The sequence below is a fragment of the Zonotrichia leucophrys genome, chromosome 10 (genome assembly GCF_028769735.1).
Source record: "Zonotrichia leucophrys gambelii isolate GWCS_2022_RI chromosome 10, RI_Zleu_2.0, whole genome shotgun sequence".
NCBI classification, from domain to species: domain Eukaryota; kingdom Metazoa; phylum Chordata; class Aves; order Passeriformes; family Passerellidae; genus Zonotrichia; species Zonotrichia leucophrys.
In genome coordinates this window covers 4396204-4411862 of record NC_088180.1, presented here as the reverse complement: position 1 = coordinate 4411862, position 15659 = coordinate 4396204, and the positions used below count along the sequence as shown (strand labels likewise).

Sequence of the window (15659 nt, the reverse complement as noted above, 5' to 3'; positions counted from 1 at the left end):
ACCAGAGAGTTGTGGATGGAAGCCAGATGGAGGGCACAGTGTGTTGTCCTGGGTTTCTGCTTCTTCTTCCTTCTTCTTGATAGGTTTGGGTGGCACTTTGTAATTGGACAGAAAAGTCTGCACTGGGGGCTCTTTGGGATCAGTTATTGGGTTAAAAGGGAAAATAATCCAGGTGTCAGTTCTTAATTGGATAGTTTAGTCTTAAAAGCCCTTGTAACAAGAGATTGTTGGCCATTTTGTGCCTTCTAATGAAAAGCTGGACTCACAGTGGTGAGACTGTTTTACTGACAAGAAATAAACACTTGAGTCCAAACACAAATTACTGTCTCAAGTGCCTTCAATCCAGACCCAGAAAAACCAATGACTGGTACCCCCACAAACATGCTAGTGCTTATGCTCTCATCTGCTTTTGTGGTGAGATGCTAATTTTTCTGTAAGTTGCAGAAGAATGGGCACTGATTTACTGCAATCACACCAACATCTCTGCTACCCTTACATACATCTCCAAGTGCTTCAGCTGTACTCCAGATAACCCCAGTTAATGTATGCATGAGAGTCATGCTCAGAAAGATGCATGGCATAAACAACCAATGAAAAGCAATTGCAGAAGGGTTTCATATTTTTTCTTCCATTACATAAGTCACCTTTTAACAAACTGCTAGGAAAAAAGATGCTCCTAGGCTGAGGGCTTGTGTAAAAACATTTAAAGCAAAGCTTATATTCTGGCTAATTTATAGCTCCTTGAAACTACTGTTTATAATGAAGCAAGCTCAACTCCAGAATCATAAATAGCTACATTAAAATAACAGTGCTACCTGTTGCTGTCTGTATTTATAAAATGTGACCTCAGGAAAGTGATCAGGTTTAGTCATTCAGATAATACTGCTGATAAAAAGGATCAGTTGTTTTGGAATGGGAAACGTGCATAATTCCTACTCTTTGAAAGATACATGTTCAAACCTATCTTTAAAAGACAATGTCACTGAAAATGTTTTGATATTTAGCAACAAATGTATCCATCTGCTGTATTTGGCATCCATTTATATGTCAGCCATATTTTAATGAGAAAAACACCTTGTGTAGGCTCTGTAAGCCACAGCAGTTCCATCATTATCCTGTAAGCAGACTTTCAGGGTCTCAGTAAAACCCAAACAACATTTACAGCTACCAATGGTCCAGCAGAACACCTTGGAAAGGACAAAAGCCTCTGATTTCTTGTAGACACTATCACACAAGCAGGCTAGCATTAAATCAGCATTAAAAAGCAATAGTTCAAACCTTCAAGTGCAGAAGATGCAAAGCTGATGCACCTTTGAAGTTAACAGACATGGAAACACCACTTCTTACATGCCAAGTAGCCCAGCATGGATGATGAAAGTGGTATTAAACTGAATCTCTTGGTGGTTTTTATTTTGTTTCTTTTCCTCCTAATAGTTTCAGTAACTTGCCTTGGAATTGTGGAAAGTATGCAATGTATATTTATACTCCTGGGATGCCAAAATTTATTGAATGTTTATTTGCCAGCACCCTACTGAAAGGAAGATGAGGTTGGTAAGATCATATGAAACAGCTCTTGTAAGTTTATTTTCTTGAGATTAGTGGCCCATTTATATGTAAAGGAAAATTAAAAGTGAAAGCTCAACAAAACTAAGCCAAAACTGAAAAAGCCACCAATTACAGCAGTATCCAGAACATTTTTCTTTTTTCAAAAAAATAACATTTTCCATATGCTTTATTACCAAATTCTGACAGGCTGCCTCAAAACATTAAATGGCTTAAGCTGTACTAATGGCTAAATCCATAAATCAAAGAAAAACAGTGGTTTAAAATATTAAACATGAGGAAAGATTGAGGTATTGCTTTATTAATGTAATAAAGGTTGTCATTCACAGAGAGAAAAAAAACTGAATAAAAATAGGAGCAGTATCTTCTTTACAAGTCTCATTCAAACTTGCTTTCCAGTCCTAACTCTTTGAAATTTTACTCACTTGGACTCTTCTCCAAATTAAGATATACTGACTTGAGCCACTAACACATGAGGTAAGAAATTTCCTTTGACTAGGAACTGGGAAGAGAGGCAGCCCTTGTATAAGCAGCACAATTACAGCAAGACAATCCTGTATCATTTTATTGAACAGCACTTTCCTTAAAATAGCTTCAATGCCAATAAGTCAAGTGGGCAGGGGCTGGGAAGTGCCAAAAGGAAAGGCTGAGCAAGATAACCTAAATTCTGGCAATTTTAACTTCTGAATACTTGACTTTGAAATTCATATGCTTTGAAAATACAATGTATGCACAGTTTTAGAAAAGGATTAATCAGCCACCAATATACCAGTGATCTCACAGACAAACAGTGTTGTGTCATCTATTTTATGTCACAGTAAGAAATGAGCAGATACCTGTTTTGCAGTCTTGTGTGTTCCTTGAGTCACCCTTTTTGTTTTTCCCCCAGATTGCCATTTCGATTTTCCTGTGGGAGAAGCAAATGTTTTAATCAACAATAATGATTTTAATTAAATAGAGCACTCTAAAATGCACATATCTCATCTTGCAATGTACTGAGAGGGGCACAATCTCTGAGTTAAGAGGTTTGGCAAATTTTATATTCAAAATATATATTCCACTGTTTAGAATGTGGATAATGCCAGAAAACACCAGAGAATGAAAAAAATACAAGAAAGGCAAGACACACAGAATTCATTAAACAAAGGTAAGCTTTGAGTTTTCAGTCCCTTTAAATTCATATAATTACAGTCTACATGTCAAACATTATTCTAGTTTTCTATATAATTTTTAAAAAGTCTGCTTTTGATTGATTGCTTAACCAGCTATTATAGAATTAAAACAAGAAATACATTTATTAGGAAAACCAAATGTAATTATTTAGTTCTTCTGGAGCTGTTCTGCCAAGAAAGATGGGAAAAAACCAGAACTTAGGTCAGGATTTAGTTCATCAACATTTAGATAGCCAAGGAAGAGAGAAAAACATTCACAGAACACAAGTCATCCTCCTTTAGACATGAAACCCCTTCTCAAACATACCTGTCTTCCTCTGCTGTTTATACAAAGTGACTTTAGCAGCTATGCTTCCAAAATCAGTTTAAATTCCCCCAGCCAGAGGGGGTGATTCCAGGTCTCAGTGCTGCACTGGTGGCAATCAACTGATTCAGAGTTATCTTTGCATAGAAAAATCTGTGTTAGCCTAGACCAACCTGATCTGTGTGCACTTAATCTTTGAGATTTGCTATAGGGTAATGTAAAAAGAATTATTCCTCCAAGTATCTAAACTTGCTCAACACAGAAATCATAGGATCCAGTTACCAAAAATGTAAGCAAGTTAAGACAAAACAGTAACTATGGCCAGAGTTTTCTCTAGCAAAGATTACATCCAAAGAGAAGTTTCAAGATTATTTAGCTGGATGAAGCCAAGCAAAGCAATGCATTAGTTGAATACAGTCCTCTCTAGACCATGGAGATATTCTTAAATTTCAGAATTGTCCAGTTGAGTTTTTAACAGTTGAGGCCAAATTCCCAAATGCAGCCCAGCTGTTTTACATTGCTCTGGTTATGTAAAGTAGCTGCAAACCTGTCTTAATCAAGCAGTGGTACAGATGGTTTGCACAGCTGGTTTGGATCACTGGCTATTCCAGGCAACAAGGCTTTTAATTTAAAACAAATTAAAATTTATTTGCTTGATAATTCATTTCTAAAATGCTACATTAGCCAAAAAAACAGATATAAACTAATATATTGAACTCAATTTAGCAGCATTTAGGGGAAAAAAATCATTCAGGCACTACCTGTATAAAACCTTCCTAGTCACTAAAAAGCTTGAACTGGGGAACAGTTCCATGGCAGACTTCTGATAACAGAACTATTTCAATCTTCTGATTGAAATCTCTCTTCTGATGTGATTTACATTCTGCAAAGACAAGGTTTTGAAGGCAATGGCAGACAGGACTTGCACAGTGAAAAGGTTTGCCACAAATAAGGGTTCACTAAAATTAAAAAGGGGCAGAGAACACATCAAGTTGCAGACTTTTTAGATTCTATAAAATCCAGAATAACAATTCATCATCTAAGATCTGTAAAAATGTCTGAGCAAGTCATTGCATTTCAGCAGCAGCCCCATTTTCAAGCTTTCTTGTGCCTTTCCTTGTTCATTATTTTACAATAATGGCTCTGGCAATGAGAAGATTATTTCTGCTTTTGTCTCTCTATACTCCCAAGCAGTGGCAGCAGTGCCCAATGGCTGTTTGTATGTTCAGGGTGACTGGTGTGTAACTGGTGTGTAACTGGTGTGTAACTGGTGTGTAGCTACACCATGCTGGCATTGCTAAGAGAGGCCCAGACTTCGCTGACACCTGAAGGGCACCCCTTGCTAGCAACTGACTGAATTGTAAGGAGAGAACAATGGTGACCCAAGCAGATCATCTCCTTCAGTTATTAAGTTGCCCATGTGAAATATATAAAGTATCAAAGTTCTGCAGCATTGGAGGGGCTACAGCCATATTTTACACTAGAAGTCCATTTCCTCCCTGTCTGCTGTTTAAATATGAAGCACACAGGGCTTATGATTTGTGAAGTCTTCCTGTCCAAAAAGCAGAGGTGCCAATACCTGCCAAAAACCCCCAGTGATAACCTATTTTCAAAAGCTATCTTTTACCTAACAACCTCACTAACCATCCTGCTCACCTCTCTCTTTGGGATAGTTTTACTGCTATGGGAAATGTGGGAATTGCCTTCACATCTAGGAGTTAATTGTTGCCTTCATTTCATGTCCTGGCTATGGCAGAAATCAACTGCACACATTGTTTCAATGCCTTTGACACTGCTCATCATCACACCCTCAGCAGAAATGGTAATTTTATACTGAGGAAGCACACTGAAGTTTCTCATCCTATTATGAACCACATCTTAAAAGTCTGTAGAGCAGCAGTAGATGCTATTTTTCTAACTGTACAGTGCTAAGGATCTGGAGAAATGACACTCTTCAAGCACAGATGTAACCAAAATTCTCCATGTTTTCCCACCTCTACATTGAATTACAGCAAGATATTTTGCACAAAATTAATTTTATAAATTACTGTAAGGGTCTCACCCAGAATATAATGGCCCTGTATTCACCTACCTGCACTAGACTGGATTCCCATTCATTCCAGTGAAATTCAAGGCTTGGAACTGATGAGCCTTTAAGAGTCCCCTTCCCTCCACACTTATTTTCTGCAGCAGTCTCCTGCTAAAACAGTGGAATATGCTGCAAGCTCCCCAGAGTGTGCCAGGTACCTTTCAACCACTAAAATATGTTTCCTTACCCTGAAATGCTTAATCTGCAAATGAATTCTGTATGGCAAGAGCCCAAAGGATTTTAAACAAATAGGGAATAGGAAGAGAACAGTCACAAATACCAGATTTTCCAATTTTTCTACACATCTCAAAGTTCCAAAGGTATCTTACCATCTATTAACATTTACATGTCAAGCCTCTGCAATTTTTAACTGTTGCTAATTTGTGTGTAGTTGCTTATCTGCATTCAGTGCCTCAAACTTAATTCTAGGCATGTGAAATAATTACAAAGGAAAAAATTCTGAAACCCTCCATTGGAATTATCACAGCCTTCCAAGGTGGGCAAAAGCAATGTGACTGCAATTGGTGACTGCTGGCTGCAGGTTTGGAATGCAAATTCCATTCTGGAGACAAAAGACCAGAAGAGTGAGTATTTCTGTTTCAAGGCTCCTCCTGAGACACCAAGCTGACAATAGGGTTGCTTAGTTTATCCAGCAGAATCTGCTGTGTACTACTGAATTCTGTGAAGGAGTATTTGAATTTCAGTGGTTGGAAAGTGTTACAGTCACTCTCTCTCCTAGACCATCACCATTGTGTCTGGGATTCTGTCATGGCATTGATCTGTATTCATAATTAGAATTTCAGATCTGACATAACTGGGGCACACACTGCTCCAAAACACACACCAGACCTATCACCTGCCAGTCCAGAAATCTCTTTCCTTTTTAAGGAAATACTGCTTACTGGCTGGAAGTAGGTATTTACAGAATGGAATCAGGAGGTTTTGATTTCTCTTTTATCTATGTATCCTATATAAATTACACAAGTCTTTCAGAACAAGAGGAAAAAAATGGGAAGAAGAACACAAGCACACAATTTTTAAAGGAAATAGAAAAAGGAGACAAATGGAAAAGGTGAATTCAGCATTTTAATTAATCAATCCTCTATAAAACCCTCTATAACCCTAGTAATAAAAAGTGCTCATACCTTCACTGTGTCTGGAAAAAAAATCTCATTATGAATAACAGTATATAATTTAAAATGTTAAATCACACACTGGAGCTGCCAAATCAATACCTCTGAACATTATGAGCAGAAGAAACTGTCCAAACACAAAATTCTGCTTTGTACAGGAGAGTGGCAGGATTGGCTCAGGCACCCTGAACCTTTGGCCTGATTTACACAACCCTTGAACAAGTCAGAACTGTGTTAATCCATAATGCTGCAGTGCCATCCCTCAGGGACACAGCACACATGGAAGGAGCAGTAAAACAGAACCAGAGCTCAGAGACACCGACACAAACACCCCCCATGCCAGGCAAGGGCCAAGAGATAAAGGATTGGCTCTGCCAGGCTTTCACTAACCACAAGTTCCTTTTCACAGCGAAATTTTCCATCAGGCAATAATTATCAGATCCTTTGCATTGTGCAAAAAGGTCAGCTTATAATTTAAGAAACATTAAAAAGAAAGCACCACTGACAAAGTTTAAAACCTACCATGGGGCTAATATGACCAAAAGAAGGAAATGAATACAGCTGCTTGGATTTTAATTACTGTACATAACTACTATTCAATGAAAGCTAAAAATTCACTTTTACATTCATTTATCATGGTTTAGCAGAATTTGTTAGAGCAAACATTCATCTACAACTCAGAGACATTTTGAAGGAAAAGGCGTTAAAGTTTCTAAAATAATATTACAAGCAAGGTAGTATTGAAAAATAACAGACAGTGAATCAACCCACAAGTTGCTCAAAAATACTACTGGAAATACACAGCATGTTACCTTACCACACACACATTCACATCACTACCTTCCCCAGAACTGCAATTGGGAACCTGGAAATACTTTGGGCCCCAATTCTACTCTGCTTTAAGACAGTTGAAACTTTCCATCAGACACAGGGTGAATTATCTTGCACCTTAAGACGTAACATTTGTTAGTAATGTCTTTTCCACTGGCAGAATCACAGAGCAGCTGAGTTGGAAGGAACCTCTAGAGATGGATTAACTCAACCTCCAGGCTGCCCAGAGCGATGTCCAGGGGGGTTTTGAGCATCTCCAAGGAAGATGATGCCCACAGTTTTTCAAGGCAGCTGGTTCCTATGTTCAACCACCTCCACAGCATAAAAAAATTTACTTTTAGACACTTAAAATCTGCAGCACCTGGACAGGGACATGCAGCTACAAGAATATTTGAGATGAAGTTCTCAAAACCAGCATTCAGACATCTGGAACAGCTTGAGTAGGATAAAAATAAAAGTCAGTTCCTGGCTCCTTAAGTCATCATACCACAAGAGAGTATTACAACAGTAATAAAACTGTTCTGAGGACTTGCATTACAGAAAGCTGTCCCCACATATCCCCTTCTTTAGAGAGTCTTCATTGGCATTTACCAAAGCTGAAGTGATCCCAAAAGAAACTTCCAAGTTTCTTTGTTTTACAACACAGAGAGGAATTTGTTAGATTGTTCTAAGTCATCCCTACAATTCTGAATTCCCCAGTTACAAGAGAGCACTTTAGGACAACATCATTGTGTTACACAACTATCTTGACACCATCAGCAGAAGGAAACAGCCTTAGATGTCACTTGCAGATAAATTAAAACAGTTTTGAATCTGCCACTGGAAGGTTTTACATAGTGATCTACCAGCTGCAAGGCACATTTTGTCAAAAAACTTCTAAATTACAGTATGTACGCTAAACAGAATATTTTTAATAGAGAAATTTTATGTAAGGAAAATATTTCCAGATGAGGAACTCCAGCTGACAGAGGGATGGAAGTGCAAAGAGCTGGAAGACTGTTAAACACATACCATCATCCTCCTTGTTTTCCAGGGGCACACTCCAGGCTATCAGGTTCCTTGCTGTCCGTCCCTCCTCTGCCACTATTTTCCTCACCTTGTCATGGCTGTTGGAGCGTTGGAAAGAAGCCTGAAAACAAGAAATACATGGATGGGCACATAAGAAAGAGAAATCTTTGGTTTGACATGTTGATTTCATCCAGTATGTGGTTACACCATCCAACGTGGTGCTGAATTTTCCTCAAATATCTGAAACAGGTGGATGCATTCCTTTTCATTGCCATTCTTCTGCACAGAAGCAGATTTACCCATCAGCATGGCATGGGTACCTTCAGACCACATCACTTTCATTTAATTGCTTGGCAATGCTGCTGGGACATCACAGCAGACTTCACCGATGTTTTAATTACCCTGTGTCAATTAGAACTAATTATACAAGCTAAAGGCAGCATGAGACCAAAATACACTTTGTGTTGCTGATTGGTGAGAGCCTGGAGAAAGGCATGAGCTGTATGGGAACCATCTGAAGCATGAATAAAATCCCAGCTCTCTCACTGAGAAGACAAGAACCTAGAAAGTATTTCCTGGCAACTGTGCTGGGCTGTTACTGCAAAGCTGCAACCACTCAAAGACAGAATAAGAGACCCTGGGATGCTCTCCATTTACCTAATAAAGTTCTTTGCACTTGGGAGGTGCACCATCACAAGACATCTGAAACCAAGTACATTAAAAGTATTTGTATCACCTGAGAGATGTCAATCAGATAAAATCTTGCCTCTTCTACAGTATAGGAAAGTTAATCCTCAAAAAATAACTTGCAACAAAGCCAAACAATGTACAGTGATGATACACTTAAGTACCACGATAGCACAAACCTGCTGCCCAGGTTAGCTTTAAACACTGGCCAACTTAACCATAAAGGAGTTAAACAAACCTAAGAATTACTTTAGGCACAAACAGACTGATTTTCTATAGAACTAATCAGGAGGTACATTTTTCCTCTTTTCATTTTTACCATCATATGGCTCAAGCCTGCAACCACTTCTACATCCTTAGAAAGAAAATACAGTAAAGTTACACTAAAAACAAATATAGAAGATGAGTGGCTAGAATTTTTTAAGGCAGCAGGAAAATAACACAAACGAGAAACTTCTTTTACTTTAATGCCAATCTAATAGTTTTTAACTTGGGTTTCTCTCATCCCCACGTCCTCAGTTGCCTTTCTGGAAGTCACAGTGTGCCATCTAGTGCCTCACAGACTGCCCACAGACACCACCAGGCAACACAACACAGGAAAAAATAGCACTGCTCAATCTGTGAAGTTGTGGAAAACAGAGTAAAATTACAGACCTTGGCCCAAAGCAACTCAAATAAAGCACATAAAACCCCCAGAACCTGTACAGAACTGGCTCTAATCTATCCTTATTCTATACAACTAATTGCCTATTCTTGCTGGGAATTTTTAGTAAACGTGACCATTTCTGCTGCAGCAAGTTTGGTTTGGGTTTTTAATCCCTTATTGCTTAATGAACTGAGTGTAAAACTTTGCATTAGTCCACAACAAACTAACTTCCCAAATTATTTATTTTTATACAAGCCAGAAAAGCTTAAAAGGAAACAATAAGTATCTCATCACGACACTTCAAGGTATTTTGTAGAGCCTAACTTAAAATTCTCATCTCTGTAACCTGGACCTCAGCCAAAAGGGAGGCCCAAGCAGGAGTCAGCAATGAGGAACTGCACAGCCAAAGTGAGAATCACTGTGCCAAAGGCAGGAGTGGCCAGGAACAGCCTTTCCATCTGACAAGAGCTCACTGCAGGCCCCTCCCTCTCCCACCGACCCCTGGCTTTGAGGGCTCCCTCACCTCAATCCCTGCTGTTTGCTGCTCAGCTATCCAGGGGAGCTTCCTTCTGCCACGTGCTCTGCATCCAATCACCCTCAGGCCAAAGGAGGGACCAGAAACTGCTCAGCCTCAAACAGCAAATGCTTATTATTTAATCTGTACTGCTTCTTGTCATGGCTATAAATACTAAAGGACCTTTTATGAGGATTCTTTTTTAAAAGATGCTCAAAGATATAAATACATTGAGGTAAACAAACCGAGCAGCTTCATCCTCTGCATTCCCAAGGAAAAGTCATTCAGCTCTAAGCTCAGCCCCTTCTAAGAACACCACAAACATTGAGGTCTTACACTGCAGCACAGCTTGCATGAAAGCAGCTTAAAATGGGAGTCAGCTGAAAAAAAAGGAATGCAAAACCCCCACATACTAACACAACTAGAAATTATGCAAAACAGAAGAAATGCTCAGATTTATTCTACTGTAAAATTCCTTTTTGAAGCTTCCTCTCTACAGTGTTAATGAATAACATTTATTTAGCTCCTAGAATCAATACTTTCATAGAAGGTACAAATTAACTGATTTATTAATTAACCCCAACATGAAAAAATAGTTTTTCTTGCTGTTGAAAAAATACCATAGAGTGTAATAGCTACTGAATGTCTTACCATCATGTTATAGCCTTCCTCTGCATCAACAGGCTCACTTATTACATTTTTGGATGACCCCATTGAGTTTTCATACCTGTGTCAAAAAAATGCAATTAATAATTTTACCTTAAACCACTTCTAAAATTACTTTTAGCTTGCTGGCAGCATTTAGGTCATGTACATCAGATGAGCACAGTAAGGTTGTCAGAAGATAATTTTATTTGTAAAGTGTTTGCATTGCTCCTAACTAAAAACAGCCAAAAGTCCAAGAAGAAAACAAAAAGAGACTGACACTACAGAAAAATGTAATTTTATATGTGGTTAGACAGGAAACAGTACAAACACCATCAAAACTTTCAAACAAATCATTGCATGGACTGCCCTAGAACAGTGATTCAAGTAGAATAATCTTTCCTGGGACAGAGAACTGGGCAAGTTGGTGATCAGTTCAGAAAGAAAAACAAATCAGCAATACACTAATAATCAGCATCAGCTAATTAATGATGAAGTAAAATAAAACTGAAACTTCTGTTCTCATGGAACTCTAAGATGTGAAGGCTCCTGCACAAGTGAGCTCTGGCAAAGTGAACACTTTATGCAGCTGTAACAGAACCATTGCCACAAATGAAGAAAGTCCACAGGTGCAAATATTTATAGGTTTATCAAGAATTTCCAAAACAGTGTTAACAATTCTGAAATAAAGTTAAATCCTTGGCTTTAAGGTTGATAAATTCTAAACAGCTGAGTGCAGTCTATTTTGAGTGCAGTCTAATCTTACTTATCTGAAGAATCAGACACTAAATGGAAATTAAAGACACTTCTAAATTATGCAAGGTCAGGTAAAAAAACAATATTAACCTTTAATCAGGTCCAAAGTCAGATTTTGTTGGCCTTTAGCATGAATGACACTGCTTTAAGCAGACTGTTCACCTGTTCTCACATGACAGAAATAGCTGAATTTTCTGTAGGGATTTAGCCCAGCCTGTGCCAACAAGCCCACGGATCTCTGTATGCCTTAAGACAACCTACTAAACCCATACAAAGCAAAATACAATGCAGCTGGATGGAGTTTTTGAAAACAAAGATTGTATTTCTGCATCACTTCAGCCATCAGAACAGACTCACCACTGAGTCTTCAAACACTGAAGCATCTTAGAAAACACCTCTTGTACACCAAACTTGATTGTAATCGAGGGATAATAAAAGCAGATTAAACTGACATATATATTTCAGGAGAGAATACGAGGATCCACGTATTTTCCCAGTAGTGCAGTTCACTTGCAAATAATGCAGAAATAGGAATTTGTATTTAGAGAACTGCATAGAGAAGGCAGACTCTGAGTACACTGCGAGACCTTCTGTGCTGTCAGCCGTGATTTTGTCTCTGACAGCAAAGGAAGAGCAGGGGTTTACACTAGGAACGACATTAGCAGTTTCTAAGATGCAAACAGCCATACAGCATGTGGCATTTGACACGGGTTCACAGCGAATTTCCTCAGCGAGGGTGCTTCTACCCCCACACACAACTCCCGCTGAGGACAGGGGGGCCTGTACAGCCTGAAGGACCGGCGGGGTCCCAAGCACCGGGACGCCCCTCAGGCTGAGCCCGAGTCTCCCCATGGGCAGTGCGGGAACGCCGCGAGGGGCTGGCTCAGACGGACAGCCCGTTTCTCCCTCAAGGCACGGCCTGACCCACACCCACCGCTCCCGGTCGCCTGTAGCAACCAGGCTATCCGCGCCCCGCCTGGCCGGGCCGTGTGGCGGAGCCGCCCGCCGGGGCTGTGGGGCTGAGGGGGGGTGAGGCGGGCCCGCCGCCATCTTGCCCGCGCCTCCCGCGCGCTGCCCGCTCGCGCCGGGCCCGCGCGCCGGCCACTCACGCTCTCCGCCGCGCCGCGCCGTCCCGCCCGCGCGCGTCCCGCCGCGCTGACGTCATCGCACCCCGCCGCCACCGCCCGCCCGCAGCCGTGCCGGCCCCGCCCGCCCGGCCCGCGCATGCGCAGCGCGTGCCGGTGAGGCGATGCCCTCACCTGGCCCCACACCTTCCACCCGCCCCGCCTGATGCATGCCCGGCCCGCGCCGGCGAGGCGGTGCCCTCACCTGGCTGCACACCTGGCCCCACACCTTCCACCCGCCCCGCCCGGCCATGCCCGGCCCGCGCCCGTGAGGCGGTGCCTTCGCCTTGCCCGCGCCTCGCCCCACCCTGAGGGGGCCACTGAAGAGGTTCCCGCGGCCCCTCGGGCTCGTGTCTTCCTTGCTATGAGGGCCCCCATGAGAGCCCACAGTGTGAGGTGTGGCCCTCAGCACAGGGGGATGGATGGTCACTGCCCTGCTCCTGCTGCCACAGCACTGCTGGCACTGCCCAGGGGCCATTGGCCTTGTTGCTCACCTGGGCTCATGTTCAGCTGCTGTCAGCCTGATGTGGCTTCCTGTGCCAGTGTGATCACTGAGTCATGGCAGTCAGCCCCTCAGCACCCAGCCCCTCCCCACTGCTGGGAGCAGAGAAAAATGGGACCGTAAATAACTGTGTGCAATACATGGGGTACAGGTACAACACAGGCACCTAATCCTGGGGTGTAACACTGTAGTGGGGTTTGGGCTACTGTGTCCAGCTTGCTCACCTGGGGACGGGTGGGGATTGTGAAGAGGTCAGCCTTCCTCACAGGGTCTGAGGCTTGGGAAATGCGATTTGTGAGGAAACACAGGACAAGTTGAATCTAATAAGACAAAAGGGGATGTGGTAGGAGTGTTCAAGCATGATGTGAAGAGAACAATCCGTTTCCCTCTGTGTGACAGGAATAGCAAGAAGAAAGAGGCCTAAATGATAACCTGGACAGTTCAGGCTGTCACCTCTGAAACATTAAAAGTCCTGCAAGGATGGCAATAGATGGCTTGGGAGATCATACACGCTTCAGTTGGATCTGCAGCAGCAACACCTCTCAGAAAGGATACATCACTCACCTGGGATTCTGAGCAGAGAGCTGAGCCATGAAGATTCCATCCAAATCCCTCACAGTGCCATCCTTTGACAATGCACTTATTATTTATCAGCTGCCTCCTCAGTGTGTGCCTGAGCTGAGTGCCCTGATACTGTGTTGCATCAAATCCTGCTGTTCTGGTTTGATGCCAAATCAGATACAGCATCAGAAGAATCTCCTCTCATAACCTATTTCCTCAGATATTAATAACTGCACTAAATGCAAAGAACTAGAAAAACAGGTCAGTAATGTCTGCAGAGTATAAAATACTTTCTGCAAAGTCTTATGAAACAATTAGAACATTCAAGAAGTCATATTTGGGTACTACCAAAGCAAATTACTGTCACTTTGAAATCCAAACACAGGGTATTTAATTGTGATGATCTTCATAAACTGCTGCTCAGTTTTTCCCCTTATTTAAACCTAAAATCAACAACTTTTATAATGGAAAAAGGAAGGATAATCTTTGCATGCAGGTCTTAGATAAATGGCCTCATGCAGCTTTAAATGTTGATGTGACAGTAACAAAATATGTCAAAATGGAAGCCTATCTAAATAAAGCTACTGTCAATCAATTCTGACAGTGTATGAACGACATACATTAGAATAAAATGAAATAAGGCTTATTCAAGTCAAGCAGTGATTTATAAAACTGAAATGTAGAAATGTCAAAAACTTACAGTGAACACCAGATGGATAACTTGACTTGTTAGAAAAACTGCTCAGGAACTGGTGCTTGTGCTGCTGGACAGCTGGTCTCGTGCTGACAGTCCAACAGACCCAATTTACACTTGCAGATCTCACATAGAAGTTGAACATGACCTTTTAACATTCTCTTTTTCTTTGTGACCAAAAGAAAGGCTCCGAATAGATTTGTAACACACTGCATGTGATTTGGCTTGAAGGAAGGGCAGATTTTCCAGAAAAGTCAGGAAGTTCACCACATAAAAAAGTTTTTACATAGCATGACTTGTATTCTGATTTAAAAATAGCTTCACTGATACTCCCTTACAATTTAACTTACAATAGTGATGCATTTGCATAGTGGTTAAAATAATGGAGGGAGCAGAAAAACCTTTCTCTTCCCCCTCACTCCCGCATTCATACCAGAATGGTCTTGAATTTTATTACACAACTGGCTTAACTGTGTGCTGGGAAGGGTCTGTTGTATTTTGACATGGAGAAGAATATGATTTTCTCTGCTTTTTTTCTCTGATTCTTTTGCTTTTTCTCTGATTTTTTTCCTAATGTATAGGATATAATGAATTTCATATTAATAAATGTGGTCTTGCAGGTTGTGTAGGCACTTGTCACTTGTCAACCCTTGAGATACACAGCAAAGAGGGTTTTTGTAGTGTTAGTAATGCATCAAACAAAGAAAACAAAGCATCCTGAGTGCTATTTCAGAATCTAATCAAATCATATTTCTGACTTGATTGCTCATAGGATTTGCTTTGTCTACACATGCCGCAAGTAGTAGGACTTAATTCACATTTTGTACATGTGATTTATTAAATACTGATGGGAAATTTGACATTTAAACCAATAAAAGATATTAGACTTAACTCACTATTAGATTTTTTAATGGAAAGACATTTCTTATACAGGCAGGAAATTGCAATAACACATTTACTGATTTATTGCAATATTTTACTCTCGGATCTTCAAAATGAACTGTCGTAGCTCTTCACAGTTAATAGAATTGGGGGTGAACTGGGATCAGCCATGGAAGGGCCTGGACAGTGCAGCAATTGCCATTACCTTGGGGCTCTGCCTAAACAATGGTGTTCATGGAAACACAGGTAGGTTAAACTCACCTCTTTCTGGCTAAAGGAAGAATTTTGAAAAGACTCTTGTATTGAAAAGAGAAAAAACAAATCTAACAATGGTCCTACATAAATCTCAACCCAGTAACAACGATTAATTTGACACAGTGGGGTCGGGATCAGAGCAATCCCAATTTCATGTGACAGCTGTTAGAAATTATATTCTTGGTGAGGCCCCTGCTCATTTACACGATGTATTTTCAGTTTGTCTGAGTGGTCAGTGAGGCTACATTTATTTTACAGCTTTCTATTATCTGTGTTGAACAGTTATTAAAACT

The 15659-nt window shown here is 40.8% G+C and overlaps 1 protein-coding gene across 3 annotated transcripts in view; it reads right to left on the bottom strand.

The window, feature by feature from the left end:
• The window catches only part of SCAPER (S-phase cyclin A associated protein in the ER), a 135971-nt gene extending 123462 nt beyond the window's left edge, over positions 1–12509 (bottom strand). The window contains exons 1-4 of one of the 3 annotated variants that reach the window (XM_064722208.1): positions 12458–12509; positions 10599–10674; positions 8104–8221; positions 2400–2470 (exon numbers count right to left, since the gene is read on the bottom strand). In XM_064722208.1, the coding sequence (XP_064578278.1) occupies positions 2400–2470; positions 8104–8221; positions 10599–10661 (252 nt within the window). In that variant the 5' untranslated portion in view covers positions 10662–10674; positions 12458–12509. Of the gene's footprint in view, positions 1–2399; positions 2471–8103; positions 8222–10598; positions 10675–11438; positions 11458–12282; positions 12392–12457 lie in introns of those variants that run through there. The other 2 variants (XM_064722206.1, XM_064722209.1) reach the window with 2 other exon arrangements.
• Between the last annotated feature and the right edge of the window lie 3150 nt (positions 12510–15659).